The 20025-nt window shown below is 47.4% G+C and overlaps 1 protein-coding gene across 4 annotated transcripts in view; it reads right to left on the bottom strand.

Moving 5' to 3' along the window:
• The window catches only part of tnmd (tenomodulin), a 33882-nt gene extending 15339 nt beyond the window's left edge, over positions 1–18543 (bottom strand). For all 4 annotated transcript variants that reach the window (XM_057042414.1, XM_057042412.1, XM_057042411.1 and 1 more), the window contains exons 1-2: positions 18391–18543; positions 16270–16404 (exon numbers count right to left, since the gene is read on the bottom strand). In XM_057042414.1, coding sequence (XP_056898394.1) covers positions 16270–16404; positions 18391–18438 — 183 coding nt within the window. In that variant the 5' untranslated portion in view covers positions 18439–18543. The remainder of the gene's footprint in view (positions 1–16269; positions 16405–18390) is intronic.
• Between the last annotated feature and the right edge of the window lie 1482 nt (positions 18544–20025).

Genomic DNA, 20025 nt, shown 5'->3' on the forward strand with positions numbered 1-20025 from the left:
GCACCAGACATCACATTCCATTCCCATATCTTTTGACAGCCTGGCTTTAAGATCAAAAGGAATCCTTCTCCACATTTGAATCAACCTTTGTCAGCTTCAGGTTTACTTGGCTGCCGACAGATTTTTCCATCTTGATAGGAGATGAACTTGACATGGCAGCTGCTCAGTGTTTCCAGGAGCTATAAGCATCTTTCTCACCAACAAAACTTTTATTACCAGTAATATTCTATTTGGGTCGATAATAAAAAGGCCTTATTTGCGTGTCCTGGAAAATTCATTCATCAGGTTAGAGACGAACGCAGATTACTCCAATCACAGCCTGTCAGGAGGATTCCTGGGAATGTTTTTTTCAGGGAGAATTTGGGCTCAAGGGGAAGTTTGATGTTTCTGCACATTCCTCCACTCAGCCTCTCTTACTCTGAAGAATCTGACAAAAAGCAATAAAATGTGGAGCTCAGAATGTACAGGCTCATCACAGTATCGTGATTGTTGTTGAGACTTAATAAACCAGTATTTCGGGCTGTTCCAGCTTCAGAGGCTCCTCCCATGCACGGTCCCGGGTCCGGTGTCCCAGGTCCACCTTCTCTTTTATATTAATCCAACAATAGAAGGAGAACAGACAGCAAAACTGTGGATTCCTGTGAAGTTATGGCGGAGCCCCGAGTCAGGATCCAACTGGCAATGGTGCTAACCACTGCACATTGGTGCCTTTTCCTCCTTTTTCCTGCAACAGGAACCACGGTGCTCCAGTCAGAGTGCCCCCCCCGCCCCGCCCAACCGTGACCATCTATCTGAATCTGAAATCTGTGCTGCAGAGGCTGCTCGTTTGATCAAACTCCTCAACGGACAGATGCAAATTCAGCAGGGCTGTTGAAGGAGACCCGTCAACAGGAAGTCCTCCTTCATGCGGGCCTGATGTTAAATGTGGAGGTCAGCCTGTTTTCACAGCGGGTCGCCGCTCCTGTGTGAAGGAGGACGAACCCTGCAGAGATGAAGTGATGAAGAAGTCTTCGCGCTGATGGAGCTTGAACTGACACCTTTCCTTAGGGGGCGGGAGCCCAGCTGTGGAGCAGCTGCTCACAAAAAGAATTCGACGCGACCTTCGCTGTTCTTGTCTTGGTGGACATTCGTCACAATCCTTCGAGAGCCTCTGGAGACACTTCAAACGTGGACGGTGGAGAGACGACGAGGTTTTAGGCCCCATGAAACAACGATTCCAAGGCTGAAAACACCAGTTAAATAAAAATGACCTTTTGGGAGCCATCACAGTACCGAAGACGTTAGGTTATTAGTGATAAAGGTGCTGAGGAGCAACGGGTTCTTCAATGGGATGGTTGTGATTCCATCAGGGACACAAGATCAGCAACAGTTTAGGAGTGAGGCTGGAGAGAGGTCTAAACTAGAGGCAAGACACTGGAATCATAATGAAATCCCTCCTTGCGTTTCTGTTTACTGATCTTGTCTTCCGTTGGGTTCCTCTCATCTTCCTGACCTGCCTGATTACCCTCATATCCTTCACATGCGTCTGAATCCCCCCATCATTTCTCATCATGCCTGCTTGTCTGGACTCGCCCCCACAAGTACCGTTCAGGTTCTAAGAACACTCGAGAGCAGCGACAGCAGCAAATACTTCCAGGTACTTCAGAAGTCCACAGGTCAGCCGACCTTCCGTGTCTGTAGTTCAGTCCCATTGCAGCTCAGCTGGAATCTGCAGCGTTACTACATGCCAGGAAAGAAGCGATAAAAAAAGAATGCTCGGATTTCAGATAAACGCTCGTCTTTTTTAGGAGCAAATTTAGAAGGTTTTTTACTTTTTTGGGGGTGTGGAAGCCGTATTGACACGCTCACTTGGTGCATAATGATAGGATGCCTCTAAATATACACATTCGTAAGGGGGCCGAGACATTTCTGCATTGTAATTAGTGCCAAGCATTTCTGTGGTTTTGTTAAATGTGGAGGTAAATAACTGGATGCAGGCAATTATGTTCCAGGGCCCACATTTATTCCCCTTTTAATCTTCGGGAGGGTCCATCAAAAGCTCCTACGAACACCACCAGAGCCTTTTTTAACGCAACCTTTCGGAATATTTACGACTCTCCTCACCTTTAGTGACGGGGAAAAGCGGAACATATTTAATAAGTTTGCGGTTTCGCACTAAATTCTGAACTTTTGCATCTTAATGGTGCCTTAATATGTATTTAGAAGATGTACTTAATCTGAGCATAGTGTATGAATCATTAACGGGAAAGTAACGCTACGTAGGCACGAGGGTTAAAGTTCTGTGGGAATTCGCCCAAGCAATTACTGCAAGCATCAATTTGGTGTTGAAATGTTTTACAGCTGCCAACGCCACCGGCTGTATTTAAGGAAAATGCTAAGGTCATTAGCCTTTCAGTCGGAAACGCTGCGCCGCTTCAAGATGCAATAGCTTAATGGAGCTAGCTTTACAAAGGGCATTAACGCCACTAAAACAAACAGCTACTGGCAAACCTTCGGTTTCCTCAGCCTTCCCGAAGCTGACAACGTGAGGCGACCCGCCGATATTCTCAGCAATTTCATCTCGCCAACATGTGGCACCGTAAAACATCCGAGGGGTCAGACTTTACGTTTTCTTCCAGAACTGTATTCTTTTTTACGGCGACACCTAATGACACCAGCGATCCACGGCCGAGGAAAAAAAAGTATAAAAGGAGCTGCTGTCAGGCGAGACCACGGTGTAATGCACCCGTTCAATAAAGAGTGCATTTACCCAGAAGGAAATTATGACATTTCATCAGGAAAAAAACAAACTCCTTAAGTGCATCAAACATCAACGCATGATGGGAGAAGGTTCTGGTTTTTTCCCTTAAAGTGCAGCATTGTGAAAATGAAACAGCAGCCAGCACCGGCTGCGGCGTTACCGGTAGAAACCAGTTTTCCACCACTCATTAAGCTAGAGAGGCGTTGAAGGTCAGAAACACGTATGAAGGCTTCACAGAAGCAACCCAGCGACACTTTGTGCTGAGGTTTATTTGCCTGCTGATGACCTCATCTGTCTCACCTGTGTGTTCCCATGGTAATGTGCATCACCTGTGTGTAACAAACTCGCACCCGAGTGGTGTCGCTTCTGTTCTGGCTTTTTGGCTTCTTTCCCTGCAGTGTGAGCCAGGAGGTGCGGCTGGTGTTTCCCTCTCTGAGGCTCACCAGCGTCACCACTGAAGGTGCTCCGCTAATCTGCCAGATAATTCCGTCTCCTTTGGTCGAGCCTGGCCTTTGTTTTCCCTCCTGTGATCAGCGTTTTCTCCGAGCCTTTTTTTACGGCAGCCGCAGCATCAGCTGCCATTTTCACCTTCGGGCAGCTAACTTTGTTCTTTTTAGGCCAGTTTGGGCCCCACTGCTTACTTGTTTTGGTTGATGCTCCACAGACTTATGAAACAGATTGCAGCAAGTTCCGTTTGTGGTCCGAAACATCAACTAGCGCGTCGGAATGACGCACGTTTCTGTCCTTGGGGAGAAAAACTCATCCGGATATGATGACGAAACAAGAAAATCAACAGCTCAAATTTGAACACAAGCTCACAAATGCACACATTCTGTATATCGTTGGGCCGTGTGAGGACCTGGGTGAAGCTTGCAGGCACGAACATTAACCTTCCGTATTTGGAATTATGTGCTCTGACAAAAACACAAAAGGTTCTTTCAAAAGCGCACTTTTGTCAAAACATAATAGCGCACGGAAATATCTCAGGGCTGCTGGAATAACTGGAGCATATTTGTGCAGTTTGGAATGTTGGCAGGACTCACTTGCTGTAACTGGTGTGTGTGTGTGTGGTGTGTGTGTGTGTGTTTGTGGGGGGGGTTCCCCCCTGCTTAATTTCCACTCCTGAAATAAATTCAGTGCGGAGTGCATCTTGAACGCAGCCTACCTTTCTCTCCCGTCAACCCACTCGTACCTGAGAGCGGTGTAATGACCCACTTTCTCTCCGCGTCCCCCGGCGACTGCACCGTTTACCACATTTGACCACCTCGCCGTGGCGGCTGCAGTGTGCAGCTGCTGTTAATTTACGGGAGCCCCGTGCAGCCCGTTTCCAGCTCCGGAGCATATATGACTAATCACACCAATCCCTTTAAACAACGTGAGCCGGCTCGGGTTATAAATCACCGTGATGCATGCTGCCGTGCCAATAATGGAGCTGCACCCAGGACGGGGGCTTTTGTCAAGAAACCCGAAGAGATGCGGTCTGAATAAAGAACTTTTGTGGGAGTATTATGTTTTTAAACAGCCCTGAACTTCTTCTTTAATGAATGTCTTATTAAAAACACCCCCCTCCTCCCCCAATAGGAAAAATCCCATTTCATCATTGTTTGATCTTGCAGCAGTTAGCTTTTTCCTTTTTAAACGTTTGAGCCAAATCCCAGGTAAAAGGAAAAGAGTTTGTCTCCCAACACTTCAAAAATAGATAAAACAGGCTTCCACAGCCAAGACTGCTTTTTTATCTGCTCCTGTCAGCTCTGAGGGAGAACAGTGGGACATCACAAGGCCTTTAAAGATGCTGTTAGAGCAACATTTTCAGGACATGGCAAACGGTCCCAAAACTCCCCCAGCTAACCGATTTTGTTTGGGTGGGGTTTTGTTTGACAGTATAAACATCAGTAAAGTAATTACTCAAAGCTGAGAGATTAAAGCTCTGCATTGTTTGTCTTCAGTAAATGTTGCCATCAGCTCCTATAGATTAGCTTCAGGGGGTGACATCATGTCAGGGAAACGGCTAATCTATGAAAACGTCCGAAGGACAGCTGGCAAACGACACTAACGGGGGCTTTAAATCACCTGTTTTCTATTTCTTTGTCCTCAGTTTACCTCCCGCCTCTCACCTGTGTTCATTTACTGGCCTCCTAATGTGCTACACCTGTGCACCGCAGCAGCTCCCCATATATTTTAGATTGTGTGCGGATGATCTGTGTGCTTTTTAGGAATTACCAAGCATTTTGGGACCTTTAAAAATGTGTTTCGGGGGTAATTTCAGCTCAGTAAATGAATTCTGCCGGAGTCCTTTTGTGCTGGTTTTGACAATCAGGCAACTGGTTTGCAGGTGAAATGATGGTGTGATGGGGTTTATTTCACAATATTGGAGTTAAAAAAAAAACAACCTCCATTCACCTTTAAAATCCAACCTGTTGAGATGACAAGCCCTGGTTTGAAGCGTTGCACGCGTGCAGCCGGGGGGGGGGGGATCATGACGCTGCACATTTACGGCCTCTAACACTACAAGCACGGTGGTGATTCACTCCTCGCCCTGAACATACAGCTCAAAATGGGAGCAGAACGCGGCGAGACGCGCTGCAGCAATAATGGCAAAATCCTGGCAGAGGCCTGACAACTGACTGAATCTGCCAGACTTCCAAAAATACAGACTTATTAACTCACCTCTCGACTCAAACTGTCATGATAGCAGAGCCGCCCGTCATTTTCACAAATGAACACTTTGTCATTGCCAGCTGAGCTCGGGTGCGTCGAACCCACAAAGAAACTGGGAACACAGGCTGCCTGTGCAGAATTTGGGACAAAGCAGCTCATATCACAGATAATGGATCCCGTCACCGGATGACTTATCCACACTGTGCAGGTCGTCTCTCGGCGTCGTTAGCGGGCCCGAGTTGTCCTGAAACACCCTCGGCTCTGAAGATTTATTGTCGGCGTTATTGCTGCTTCACACATGATTAAGACTAATAAGTGTTCATTAAACCTCTGACAGTCTTCTAAGTGCTTAAATGCGTCTAAAAGTAACAATAACAATTGGGCAACAGGCCTGACTGATGAAGGCATCCCTATTGCTGCTGTCTTTGTAAAGACGAGACACAGTTTGGGTTACTTTTTTAGCTAAGCCTCCTTTTGTACAAGCTAGCTGATGCCTACATCAGCCATGCTAACCGCACTACCCTGACCTGATCCCTCATGTTTTGTGCGGCTACCATATCTGACTAGCAGTTAGCTAGCCTCTCAGGGGGGCAAAGTTGAGGCTCACTTACAGCTATCCCTGCATGATGAAGTAGCTAGCTGAGCACCCATCTTGCATGAGGCATCCAGGAATGACAACGAGTGGTTAAAAGGTTAAATTTTAGTGTCTCTTTCTGTTTTATGAAAACATTAGCCGCTCTCCGCCACACAGGTCCTGCATGAAAAAGATCCCTTACCTGAATATGAAACACACCACGGCCGAGGACGATTTGTCACTGCTCAGGTGGGGAAAAACATCCTCAGGCTGGTCGCTATTGTGCCGCGCTCAGGAACGTTCTTCACCTGAGAGGGGCTGGATGGATCCTGTTGCTTATTGTTGCGTTGAAGTGTCCTCTGAATATGAATCTCCTGTAATAATATGGCCATCGCGGCTTATGAAATATTCATTAAAGTTTCTCGCGAAGACTCGGAGGAATTGATGCGTATCTGCAGCAGCCATTCAACAGCCGGAAAGATTGCCAGCGGTGGCTGCGAGCTCGTGAACTACAGTATATGAGGCAGATAGTTGGAGTGGTTGACCTCTGGAGTGGAGAGCTCTCCTTGTCGCTCTACTGCTTTTCAGCCATTCCACCTTCTAATAAATCAACATGAGCACACTCTGGGCTCTGGTGGCTAAGTGGCATTTAAGGAACAGCTTGTGAGAGTTGTAAGGCTGCAATTTGGATCATTTAGAGGCAAGGGAATTATTTGGCCAGACAAATGGCATTAACAGCAACCGGAAAACGACTAAAGCAACTAAATGGAAAAGAAGTATACGTTATTAAAAGTCAATGGACTCCTCCTGCTCCCCTTCATATGGATGCGACGCTTTTATAACTCGGTGGAGACTCGGCGACACGCGAACGCACATTCTTGTCTTCCTGTTTATCTGCTGTGCTGGATTCATGCTGGAGTCAGCTGCTGCATAAACGGCGTGCGCGGGGAAAAGGATTACGGAGGTTTTTTTTATTCCACACAACTTGGCCACCTGACTGTCAGGGAGGGTGTGAGAACGCCATTGGCTGGTTCTACATGGACAAAAGCAGTTTTGGGAAGTGGGGTTTATCTGGACACCCCTGCCTACGCTGCAGGGGAGCCTGGTGGGGAAAAATGGGAAACTTTAAAGACTATTTGCAGACAACGGTGCAGCAGGAGGATCAGAGTTGGGGCTAATGCTGCTGCAGCCTTTTGCACCATTGCCATATTTCGATTTGTCACCTGCCAGTTCAACGCCTCTTCTTATTACAGGTGATACCTGATAATTGGCAGCAGCTCTGCACTGATAATGAAATAAACAAAGGTTTCCTCTATTAAAGCTGCACAGCTGAATTGCACTCAAGAATAAAACAGCGTATCTTCTGTGGATCAAACCAAACTAGAAACATGAGAATTCACTGAGGGCAGCTTCGTCGAGAAGCACAATAACGATCATTTCTTCCATCGTCGCTGAATTAAAGTCGAGTTCAGGTGAGTGAAATGTAGAACAGGCAAGGACGTGAGCGTAAACTCAGCAGTGGTGAGCGGGGATGAAACGGCCGACCCGCCTGGTTTGTTTGTCAGTTTGATGGAACATCTTTAAAAACACATTGTTTACTCTACGTTTGTGCCTTGAAGACACCATATTAGAGGGAGTGATGGTCCTGCTAACGGCGGTGGTGCTGATGAGAAGCCCCCCAGTCTGTTAGCATGCCCCCCGTGTGGGCGGCGTGTCAGTGCCAGTCGACTCTTCTTTCTAATAAGACTGGAAGCTCTTTGAAGGCTCGCCAGGGAAGCCAAAAACATTACTCCCCCTGTTGTTTGGGTCTGTGATCCTTCAGCTTAAACATTGTTTCACCGAATTAAATAAACTCTGGAGCGCCATCATTTGATTCATCTTTATTTATTATCAGGCCTGTTTTGCCCATTATAGTCAGCCACTGATGAAGCGTATGCAAATGAAGTGCTTGGAAAGAACACAGTAATGGTCGGAGCCATAAAGCCGGATCACAAAATGCGAGTTTTCTGCTCTGTGAATGCAGTAAATGTTCGGGGTTTTTCCACAGTGAGACATTAGCCAACGTCATCTGCCCGACTAAAGACCCCCACCGGCACACGGCCTACCCTCCTTTCTGTCATCAACACCATTTTATCTTTTTTTTTTTTTTTAACATTTGCTGCAGAAAATGGCAAACTATTCCATTTTTATTTGCAGTCCAACAGCGGGGACGTCTTAAGTGTTTTTTGTGTTTCTACCAGATGTGTTCAGAAGCCAGATTTCCACATTCTGCACCCCCAACTGAACGCACGAAGAAAGACAGAAGACGAGCAGAACGAAGGCGTCTGTAAAAGTACTGGAATTAAATGTTTCATCATTCGGTGCGGAGAAAGCTGACATGTGAATATTCACACTGCTGGATAGATTTGCAGTGCACACCAGAGGAACCTGTGCCATCGCTCCCACTTTAAGGACTTTGATCCAAGGATTTCTTTGCTAGTATGTTTGTGATTTGTCCAGATGGTTTTGAGTCCCAAAATGGAGCAAAGGGCTCCAGTTTCTGCATGGAAAGTTCCAGATTCTCCTCTGAAGGGAAGATCACAGTCAAAGCTTTGGTTTAATACTGTTTATAAAGGAAAATGATGAAGAAAAATCTGTCTTTTGAGCAAAGACTCTTGGTCCAGAAATATAAAGCAAAGCACCTGAAATCACAGTCTTCCCCTTCATCCTGTGTTATCAATATAATCTCCAATTCCGGTTCAACGGTTCTTGAGAAAGGAATGAGGACAAAGTGTGCTCAGCCCTCCGAAAGTGAAGTGGCAGAGCAGCGGAGAAAGTCAGGCAACCGTCATCGGAACACACTCTGGACATAAATTGGACAGTCACGGGTCAAAGGGTCACCGCTGCTGCCACTGTGAATATCAGGGAACGGATCCTGATGTGTGTTATCAGCCACACCTGAGCAGCTAAGGTGCATTTACTGAGCAGCTGCCATCAATAAAACAGGCCGCTGCAGCCAAGACCAAGGGAAGCGCACAAAGCTGCAGCACAGGAAGTTAAATATGAAGGAGGAATGTAATAAAACATGGATTTTTGCTTTTCATGCACGTCTCATTAGATAAAAAAGGAGCTGCAAACATTTCAGAGCCCAACAGTATGTCACTCCGGCGCTGTACTGATGGCATCTTCACTCCAGACCTGATCAGCAGGCTTGTTATATGCACATGACTGGACTTTCCATTCTTCACTGTCAAAAATCTGCACTTGCTGCGCTTAAAATGACATTTTACCCCGTGAATGGATCATAGCGAGTCTTCATTACGCAATATTGGAAGCGGTCCAGTCGCCTAGCTAAAACGTTGACGTTGCACCTTTCCAAGCTGAAAGACTTCATTTGATATTTCCGATGCGCTTCCAATTACAGAGCCGGCCTGACACCTCACATGTCTGGAGGGTCCTCGCTGCGGGTTTGACGGAAGGTGGGCGAAGTATCCGTGTCCACCAACCAACAAAGGCCTCCAGAGAGAAGACTGGCGGCAGCAGCAAAAGACGTGGAAACCACAAAGATGGCTCCCGCACTCAAAAAAATTCAAATTTACGTTTAACGGAGGACTAAAGGTCTAATCAGCAAAGACTTTGATATTGTTAAGCTGCACAGCAGGTGACCCGCAGGAGGGATTTAGATGCTGCGCCGCTCCTCCCTGAACACGGTGACGGTTGAGGGCAACCTGGCAACAAGTCCATGCAACTTTTAATTGTTTCCAGCAGCAGAGTGACACAATAGTTTTTCAGAGGAGAAATTGTTAAATCATTATTCATCAGGGAGTGTGTGTGTGTCCGTGTGTGTCTACATGCTGCACTGTGAACTACTATAATGAACAATCAAGACCTGGATTAAGGTTAGAAATGGATTTGGATTAATGTTGAGCTTAGGCTGGTGTTTAGGTGGGGTGTATTCAAGATTCAAGATTCAAGATTCAAGATAACTTTATGATCCCTTTAGGGGGTGTCCACCAGGGAAATTAGCATCTCCAGAGATCTACAGCATCTACAAAATTTCCCACCACCATTCCCCCCATCAAACCTATTAAAGATAATAGAATATAAGAAAATAAGAAATAAAATAAACTAGAATAAATTAAAAATAGAATATGAATATAACAATATAAATATAAAACTATAAAAATGTTCCGGTCTCCTGTTGGCCCTCCTGTTGGCCTCCTCCCCCCCAGTGATGAGTTGAACAGCCTGATGGCTCGGGGGATGAATGAGTTCCCCAGTCTGTTGGTCCTGAACTTGGGGAGGCGCAGCCTCTGGCTGATCAGGCTTCTCTGGCTGTGGATGACAGTGTGCAGAGGGTGGCGGACATTGTCCATGATGCTCCGCAGTTTGTCGATAGTTCTCCTCTCTGCCACTGTCGCCAGAGGTTCCAGCTTCATCCCCACCACCGAGCCGGCCCGCCTGATCAGCTTCTCCAGCCTGGAGAGGTCTGCTTTTGTTGCGCTCCCCCCCCAGCAGACCACAGCGTAGGACAGGACGCTGGCGACCACAGACTGATAGAACATCCAGAGGAGTTTCCTGCAGATGTTGAACGATCTGAGTCTCCTCAGGAAGTACATCCTGCTCTGGGTCTTCTTATACAGCTGCCTCGTGTTGCTTGTCCAGTCCAGCCTGTTGTCCAGCCACAGCCCAAGATATTTATAGGTCTGCACGCCCTCCACCTCCTCCGTTCCTATCTGAACTGGTCTAGGTCTCGGTCGGTCCCTCCCAAAGTCAATGACCAGTTCTTTAGTTTTGGAGGTGTTGAGCTGCAGGCCGTTGTTGTGGCACCAGGCAACAAAGTCCCTCACCAGGCACCGGTACTCCTCCTCTTGGTCGTCTCTGATACACCCAACGATGGCTGTGTCATCAGCGAACTTCTGAATGTGACACATTTCAGAGTTGTAACAGAAGTCCGAGGTGTACAGAGTGAAGAGGATGGGGGACAGCACAGTCCCCTGTGGAGCACCGATGCTGCTGACCACAGTGTCAGACGTGATGTCCTTCATCCTGACGAACTGCGGCCTGTCGGTGAGGTAGCTGGAGATCCAAGCAACCAGGAAGGGGTCCACTCGCATCTGTAGAAGCTTGTCCTGTAGGACAAGGGGCTGGATCGTATTGAAGGCACTCGAGAAATCCAAAAAGAGGATTCTCGCTGTGCCACTCCCCTTGTCCAGATGCGAGTGGACTCGGTGCAGCAGGTAGATGATGGCGTCCTCTACACCGACCTTGTCCCGATAGGCGAACTGTAGGGAGTCCTCAGCGTGCTGCACCTGGGGCCTGAGGAGGTTGAGGAAGAGCCGCTCCAGAGTCTTCATCAGATGTGAGGTGAGTGCCACCGGCCGGAAGTCGTTCAGCTCACTCGGTCTGTTCTTCTTGGGGACAGGAATGATGCAGGACGTCTTCCATAAGGTGGGCACTTTCCCCAGCTCCAGGCTGAGGTGAAGACCCGTTGTAGCGGCTCCCCGAGTTCAGCAGCGCAGGTCTTGAGGAGCCGGGGGCAGACTCTATCCGGTCCAGCTGCTTTTCGGGGCCGGAGCTTCCTCAGTTCTCCCCTCACCTGGTCAGCCGTGAAGCAGGGAGGATGTGGGGATGGTGAGAGCAGGGGGATGCAGGGAGGATGTGGAGATGGTGAGAGGGGGGATGGGGGTGGTAGAAGGTGGAAGGGTGGGAGGAGGGAGGTCAGCAGAGGGAGGTGAGGTGGAGGAGGGAGGAGGGGAGGCGGGGTCGGGGAAAGTTGTGGTGGGTGGCTGGTTGGAGGGAGGGGTGGGGGGGGGGTAGAGGGGAGCTCGGCTGCTGGGGGGGGGGGGGGGAGGGGTGGAGGGGAGCTGGGCTGCTGAGGTGGGGGGCAGAGGATTGGAGTGGAGTGGGCTGACTGAACCTGTTGAAGAATTGGTTCAAGTCGTTTGCCCTCTCCACTCCTCCCCCTTCCGTGCTGGTCTTGGCTTTGTGACCAGTGATGGTCCTGACACCTTCCCAGACGTCCCGCATGTTGTTATCAGCCAGCTTCTTCTCCACCTTCTTCCTGTAGATGTTCTTCGCCTCCTTCAAGCAGCGTTTCACCTCCCTCTGCGCTTCTTTCATCTCCTCCCTGTCTTTATTTCTGAAGGCCTTTTTCTTCTTATTGAGGACATCCTTGACTTCCTGTGTTACCCATGGCTTATTGTTAGGATAACACTGTACAGTCTTGGTGGGGACAACCACATCTACACAGAAGTTGAGGTAGGTAGTCTGTGAGACGGTCGGTCATCCCATCTATGTCCTCTTCATGTTCCCCCAGCAGTACATCCCAGTCCGTGATGTTGAAGCAGTCCTTCAGAGCCTCCTCTGCTGCAGGAGTCCATCTCCTGAGGGAGCGTGTGGAGGCTGCCTGCCTTTGGACCAGTGGGGTTGTACTGGGGCTGCACGTACACCAGGTTGTGGTCCGACTTGCCCAGTGGGGGGAGAGCGATGACTCTGTATGCCTCCTTGACGTTGGTGTACAGTAGGTCGATCGTCCTGTTGTTTCTTGTGGGGCAGTCAATAACCTGGTGGAGAGCAGCCAGTGTGGAGTCCAGGGTCACATGGTTGAAGTCTCCAGAGATGATCAGGAGGGCCTCAGGGTGCTTGGTCTGCAGCCGTGCAGCGACGCTGTGGATCTTTTCACACGCAGAGTTGCTCCGTTGGCCGGGGGGCGATGTACACACACAGGGCGATCACGTGACTGAACTCCCTGGGCAGGTAATATGGCCGCATACTAACGGCTAACAGTTCCAGATTTGGGCAACACACAAACCGCCTTCACAGAGACATGGCCAGGGGTTACACCAACGGTTGTACATCAATACGAGTCCTCAGAAAGAGAGAAGTGCAAGGGTGTGTGTGTGTTTGGTCCTACATTTCAGCACTGCGTGTTTGCACAGGAAACAGACTTAACTGGGGGACTGATATTGGATGTGAAAGCTCAATCACGTTCTAAATTGCACAGCCAAGCAGATGAGTCTAGTTTGCACTCACACTCACAGGGGAGCATGGGAAGAAAAAAAATGGCATACGGCCTACAGCACCTTTAATTCTGGAGTGGAAAAACCAACCACTGGCCCCCCACAGACATAGATATGTTTTACCTTCACCTGTTTTGCCCCCAGCTCCTACACAGAGACCTACTGACACACTAAAATGCAGGATGGCTCAGTAAATAGCTCCCTGTGGGCACTTCATACCCTCTCTGGAGCTTACTGTCCCAGAAGAAGGTAGTGCTCTACAGCCCCCATCACGTCTTCTTACCTCTGGCTCTGGCAGACTCCCTTTTGTGGCTGCTGGTCCCACCCACCCCTCTTAATGCATTATCTTAGGATGGAGTCGGCCGCGCTCTAACAGCCAGGGAGAAACACTGGCAGACAGAGGGCCTGCTAATAATGAATGAGCCTGATGTGTAAAATCAGAAAAGATTACAGGCTGAGGGGCAGGCTTCCCAAAAGATCTTGGCAAACCAGCTGTTTAGATAAGCCCTGGTACCCTGCCAGAATAATAATGCCTCCGCCACAGTCTGAGCAAACGGATGAGTTAGCATTAGCGCCGTCCTTTTGGAAATAAACTAGGGAAAAAAAAAACCTGACAAGAAGATTGAGTCATATCATGAGGAAATCTTGCTCTGCGGCCTCCCCCGTGCATGTTGACACGTGGACACTGAGGGGACTGCAGGGTTTCCTCCGCCTCAGAGCAATAAATAAACAAAGAAGGGGGGGGCAGCCTTGAGAAGCCATACACCTGTGACTGGTGATGCTGCAGCGAGCGCAGCGGTGTTCATTAAAGAAGCCGCTCCTGACAGTGAGGCATTTAAGAGGCCATCAAGAGCGACAACTCAGCAGCTACCTTGGGACCGGAGAGGGAAAGGCGTCAAGGTGAGCGATGCAATTTCAGCTTGAATAATGGAACACTTTCCCCGGGTCTGACATCCGTGCATTTCCCCGGCAGTTTTGCCGGAGCACCTGTGAGGCCATTCCACGTTCCCCTGGAAAAACTAGTTTACAATGTATACGGGCTCACAATTACTCGGAGCCTGGCTGCCGCTGCGCAGATAATCTCGCTCAAAGTGGTTCATGAATTAAAAATGGCACCAAATACATCACATCCCATGATATGAAAATTCCGATTCTGGATGCTGTGCACTGTAAACTCGGCAAACGTTCCCTCTTCTCCCTCCATTTTTAAAAAAAAAAATAATCCTGCCAAATAATTTCTCCCCATTTTTCTGTTGGATCCACCAGCCTGATTCTATTTTCAAGCTGTTGATTTAAACTGGGAGCAGCAGAGGATTCATTTACAAGGAGGCAGAATCCCCTGGTGGGTCTTGTGGCCCGGCCAGAACAATTACCAGCACATGGTAAACAGAAGTTGGCCGTAAGCTGGATGAGAATGCAGATGTGGTTAATGTCAACAGACGAGGCCCAGGCAGCGAACAGCCACGCCCTCACACATCAGACGCATCGTCCTCGTGCTTCTGTGGCGGCGCACGTTTCCAGGTAATTAAAATGAGCTCCTTAGTGGTCATGGTGTCATTAAGACACAGCACGCTGAGCAAATTACCAGTTTGTGGTTACTCATACAAAGCGCGAGCATGAGGCGACGCCACTTTGAACTGCGGAGACTGACGAAAAGTCACAGACACGTCGCGGTTTTGACTTCCAATTAGGGTGCGAGGAGGTTAAAGCGCTGCGGAGGAGGACGTCTGAGGGTCTGGCTCTGGTTCTGTCGTCGGTCGCGAATATAAGCAAACTAAAGTTGTGTGTTGAGAACTTCCAGTGAGTCAGCCTCACGTATGTTTCCTTGGGTTGACACTTTTCATCTGTTGAGAAATGTCAGCGTCCATTAGCTCCATATGAAAGCCGCCACGTTGTTCGGCAGCGGCGGCTAAGCAACGCCGCCCTCCATCACTGCTGTTTGACAGAAGCCTGAACCCTCTGCTGGTTTACACCTCTGACATTCTCCCTTGTTCACAGCCTGTCAGAGCACCTGCAGAAGAAGGACTTTACCAGGTAGACCTAATGCTGTCAAATCACCCCCGTTTAAGGGTTTCACTCTGAGGCAAATGTGCAAATATTCAGCGGAGGTTTCTACAACGCGACTTCTTTGGTGCTTGTGAAAGACGGGTGATTCTCCTTTTGAAGCGGCTCCATCCAACGTCACTGATGAGGCATCCATAGAATGATCCTCCCCCACAAGACCCCATTAGAGGAGGAGCCCGGGCCCACCGGTTTGATATTCATCACCCGGGCAACCTCTGTCGTCAACACATTTTGGTGCCACGTGAGAATGATCACAGATTATTAAAGGAGAAATAATGACCCCTCTGCCTCCGGCATGAAATATTTAACAAGGACAATGGGGGCGACTCGGGTGATTCATATCTTTGTGGGAAGGAGCAAACATGGACAATCAGTGAGGAGGAGCTCCGGTCAACCCATCTGATTCCTGCATCATCTCGGCTGCGAATTTCAATTCCGCATCATTTATTATTCATAATTCTGTGTGCGGTGGTTCCTAATATCCTGCAGGTTATCCTCTACGTGGCGGCGTTTACAGTACAGTCGAAGCAGACCTTTGCGTTCAGGTTTGCGACGTACACGCTCAGTTTTAACCGTCATCCTGCTCTCACTCTTTCTAAGACAGGCTGCTGCTCAGATAATATAGACTTCCCCTTCTCTGGATGGAAAATTATTGATGTATTTCCGACTCTGGCTCAGGTAAATTAGCTCTGGAGAATCGGGGGTGGGGGGGTTGGGGCGGTGTGAAAAAGTTCTCCATCAAGTGTGATTGAATTGGATTTTTACAAGATGTATTGCCGAGACAAGAGTTTATTTAAATCACATCGCTGAGAGGCTCCAGCCAGGCTTGCGGCCGCTCCGGTCAGCGGTAATCAGGGTCAGATTTGAAAGATCGGGATCTGTCGTTGCCAGGAGAAGTTTACAAGGTGAGCAGAAAGTAGATAAATACAGCCGGCGTGGAGAGAGGTTTGTAGGTGAACCTGCAGCTTCAGTAAAATATAGCTGTCTACCACAGAGCCACACATTTACCTTCTTAATCCTAATCCCCTGTGTGTGTGTGTGTGTGTGTGTGTGTGTGTGTGTGTGTGTGTGTGTGTATGTGTGTGTGTGTGTGTGTGTGTCTTGTCCCAGCTGGAGTGTTCTATATTCATCTATATATTATGATCTGGCTCTGTTATCACCAAGCTCACATTTATCTGCAGACAGTGACCATTAGGGGACTGGTGGAGAAGAAAACCAGTATTTAGTCTTACCTTCCCCAGACTGGGTCTCCACAGGTACCTCAGGCTGAACACACAGAGAACCAGGACCAGGACCACCAGAACCAGTAGCAGCGCCGCCCGCTGGTACGTGTAGCACCTGCGTTTCTTTGCTTTTCCGTCTTCAACCTGCAAATGTGAGATGAAACCTGCTTGAATCAACAGTTCCTGCAGAAGTCCCAGTTTAGACACAACCAAAGTGCAATTAGCACCAGCTGATGTTGCTACGGAGATAAAAGCCCATAAGATATGTAAATAAGACCAGTAGTGAATCCAAAAATACTTTGTCATTGATTTTTAAGAAAATCTGGTGCCGTATTAATTCATTAAACTGATCCATAAAATAATGGTTTGATTTAAGCTGAGGCATATTTTTTCTCCCTTCCCTCAAAAACATAATCTTTATCCTTAATACAGCATGGGCATCAAACAGGTAACAGAATTTTAAACACTTTACACACAGGAGAACCTGAATTTTCCCACTTTTATTTCCATTTTCGTTAGCAGTAAAGAGCTGCTGGGCTCTCGAGCTGTTTACAGCTTTTATTTGGCCGCTGCATTTAAACGCTCCATATTTGAGGGTCTCTATGCATAATCCATCCACCGATTACTTTAAAAGATGACAAAAATATAATCCTCCCGACAGATATGGTGAATAAGCCACATAGAAAGGTTATGTTCATTAAACTTTCTGCCGTAGTCAATTCCCCGAGCTAAAGGCTGCAAATTAATAACGATGGGCTTTTGTTCCGCCGAAGCTCCAACAGGGAGACGCTGAAAGCTTCTCATTCACACTGGAACTCTTGTGAAAACCTCAGAGGACAACAGAAAAGCAGATACGTCCTGGAGCAAAAATTAACTCCGATTACCCAAATTGCTGTCCCTTATCTTTGTGTGTGTTTGAAAGGCACGTTAAGCAGACGTTGGCTTTCTATTGTGGCCCAGCCTGAAACAGGAAGTTGAACTAATGTCATATTTACAGCAGATTAACTCGCTAACTTTACAGTCAGAAGGAGCCCAATGTTTTTTGCTTCTATTGTTTTATTAGTTTCCAGCAGGTGCACATCAATGCCACCCAAAAAATGAAAGCAAAACAGGTGGACTGGAAAACATCAGTGCGATAATATAAACCATAAACGTTGCTATAAATCAAACCTGATGTTATCTTTTGTTGCCTGGCAAAAAACGGATGGGGAAAAAAGGTCAAAATATTCTTCATTCAGGCGGGATAAAATAACTGCAAAGGAGCAAAGAGTGTCTGAAATCCTCTGCTCCCCAGCGGCAGGTTGCATAAGCGGGACGGAAAAACCTCTTTCCGCCCACTCCTCGAATATTCCTGGGAGGAGGAAGGTGGGATTGGGAGGCAGACAGAAATGAAGGCAGGGACAGAGAAAATGGGGCCCAGCGTTTAAAGGTTTAAGAGTTCAGGAGCAGCCGGGCGTTTCATTTTCAGAAGAATCCTTCATTCGTTTTCAGCTCTGTGAGGAAGAGTTGCAGCATGAACCCTTCATCACCGACGCACAACGCAGTGTAATCAGCGAGCAGACGACGTTTATTCCCAACTGGGAATAAGAATCAACATCAGATCTAAAATCTCCCAAACATAAATGAAGGGTTTCAGTTGGCAGCATCAAAACAGCTTTTTCATATTTAGATTTGAAGGTTGTCTTTTATTCCAAATCCTGTTCTATCTGATTTTATCTTATTTTTCTCTGAGTGCTCTTGCTGCTGTTGTTGCACTGTAAATTTCCCCGTGTGGGACAATAAAGGATCTGAATCTGAATCTGAATATTCAGATTTGAATATTCAATAATAAATGATAAGTTGTATAAAATCTAAACGTAAATGTCGTAAATGGTTTTTAAAGTACTTCTGGTGGCTCAGGTGAAACCTGAGGAAGCTGAAAAGAAGATTCTCACTTTTCTTTTTTCCGACATTCCAAACAACCTTTATATAAAATTTATTATTTAATTAGCACTCGGAATAGAAAAAGAAAACATGGCACTTCTTGGCATGATCTCATAAAGTAATCTTCTCCCTATTCAAGAGCTCAGAAAATTTGGTATTTAGTTTAAATGGAGACAAGTGCGGCACTTCAGGCAGGATTCCACTCACGTCTTTCCACAGAAGCTGCTCGCTGCTGGCTTTGCTGCTGGCTTCCATGATGCCCACCAGAGGAATCTTTCCAGTCGCCTCAGCCGGGTGAAGTACTGACACTCTTGAAAGGCGACGCTAACCTTAAGAACCAGCGCTGTAATTTTGGAGCATGCTGGAGGGGAGGGACGTTTCAGATGGAGTGGAATTACGGAAACATTCGGCATATCCATTAAAAGGAAGACAGATGTTGAGCCTGCTGCCAGTTGAAAGGTGGAAAAACCATAGAAGGCTTCAGAATGGAACGCAACTATCCTTTCCTTTAGAGTTATACATCCTCTCATCATCTCCTCCTGCTTTCCTCATGATCATAATTTGAGACTCTTAAATGTAAATAAAAAGTCAAAGTTTTGGTTTTTACAGTCAGTTTTCCTGCTTCTTCTGACACTGTGGAGCATATATTCACTGTATTTGCCATTAATTCTATTAATTCTTCTTTTGGGTCAAAGTTAATTGGAACTGGAGGTTTGGCTTCTTTCTATTTAGGAACTCATGGGTTTCAGTCCAGTGCGTGGTTTTAGGGGTCATCTGACAGTTATGCATGTTGCAAAGACACTTGTCTGCTCGTAATCTGCTCAGCAGGACGTTCCAGGTTCCAGGCTGAGAGCAGAGGGACCCCATTAAATGTGAGTGGAACCTCCTAATGGCACAAGGGAGAGAGACACATCCTGAAAAATGATCAAGAAGGTCTTCCTTATTGTCCTTATTGTCAAAGAGGAAATCTTACATTCTCTGTTCAGACCCACGATGTGGTGAAACTATTCAGGCAGGAGGTGGGCTGGTATAGGAGCCATCATCACCTTCTTATCTTTGACCTGTCAGGATCCTGTGTCAGTGCTGCTCCTCAGATGGCTGCCACCAGGGGAAGCCAACACTTCTGAGCATTCCAGGCTCCTTTCACAGCCCAATGCCCACACCTGCATGGAGCTCAGTCCTTTTAGATCGGCTGATCTTGCTGATCATGTGGTTCCTCTCCAGGTGAGGCCACTCGGCTCAGCAGCAGGGGCTCGGGATCTTCACAGGCTCCCTCCTTTCACCTGTGGCTTAATGGCCACGAGGACCGGAGCCAAGGACTGACTTCTGGTTGCTGCTGGATCTTGTCCCGTTTGTTACACCATCAGGCCAGACGCCCCCTTTCTTTGGTCATTATTGCCTCTACTGACCGTGACCCTGCTTCCACATACCCTATAAACAAAAGAATTTCCACAAAAATGCAAAACAACAGGGACATTAAAGTTCCTAAAACAGTCCCTAAAGTGTTTATATTTTGTTGTGAAAACTGCCAGTAATAGTAACCTGCAGTAATACGTATATCAGTGTACAAATATAAACATTTTGTACCAGTTCTCCATTAATTTGAGCTAAATTCCACTGGATCTATGTTCTACTGCAGAGTCACAGAAGATTCCAACAGGTGGGGCTCTGGAAAGGTCTACGAAAACTTCAACGGTTGCAATGAATCTGGGTGTTTGTGACTGATGTGTGAGCTCTCGAGTGCATAATTCCTTTTTCCTGCACGCAATTGAGCAAAAAAACCAAAAAGGAACCCATTTAAAGGGGAAAAATAAAACTTTGCACAACTACATCTGAATATTT

This window comes from Takifugu flavidus, chromosome 9 (assembly GCF_003711565.1).
Source record: "Takifugu flavidus isolate HTHZ2018 chromosome 9, ASM371156v2, whole genome shotgun sequence".
In the NCBI taxonomy this organism is placed as follows: Eukaryota; Metazoa; Chordata; class Actinopteri; order Tetraodontiformes; family Tetraodontidae; genus Takifugu; species Takifugu flavidus.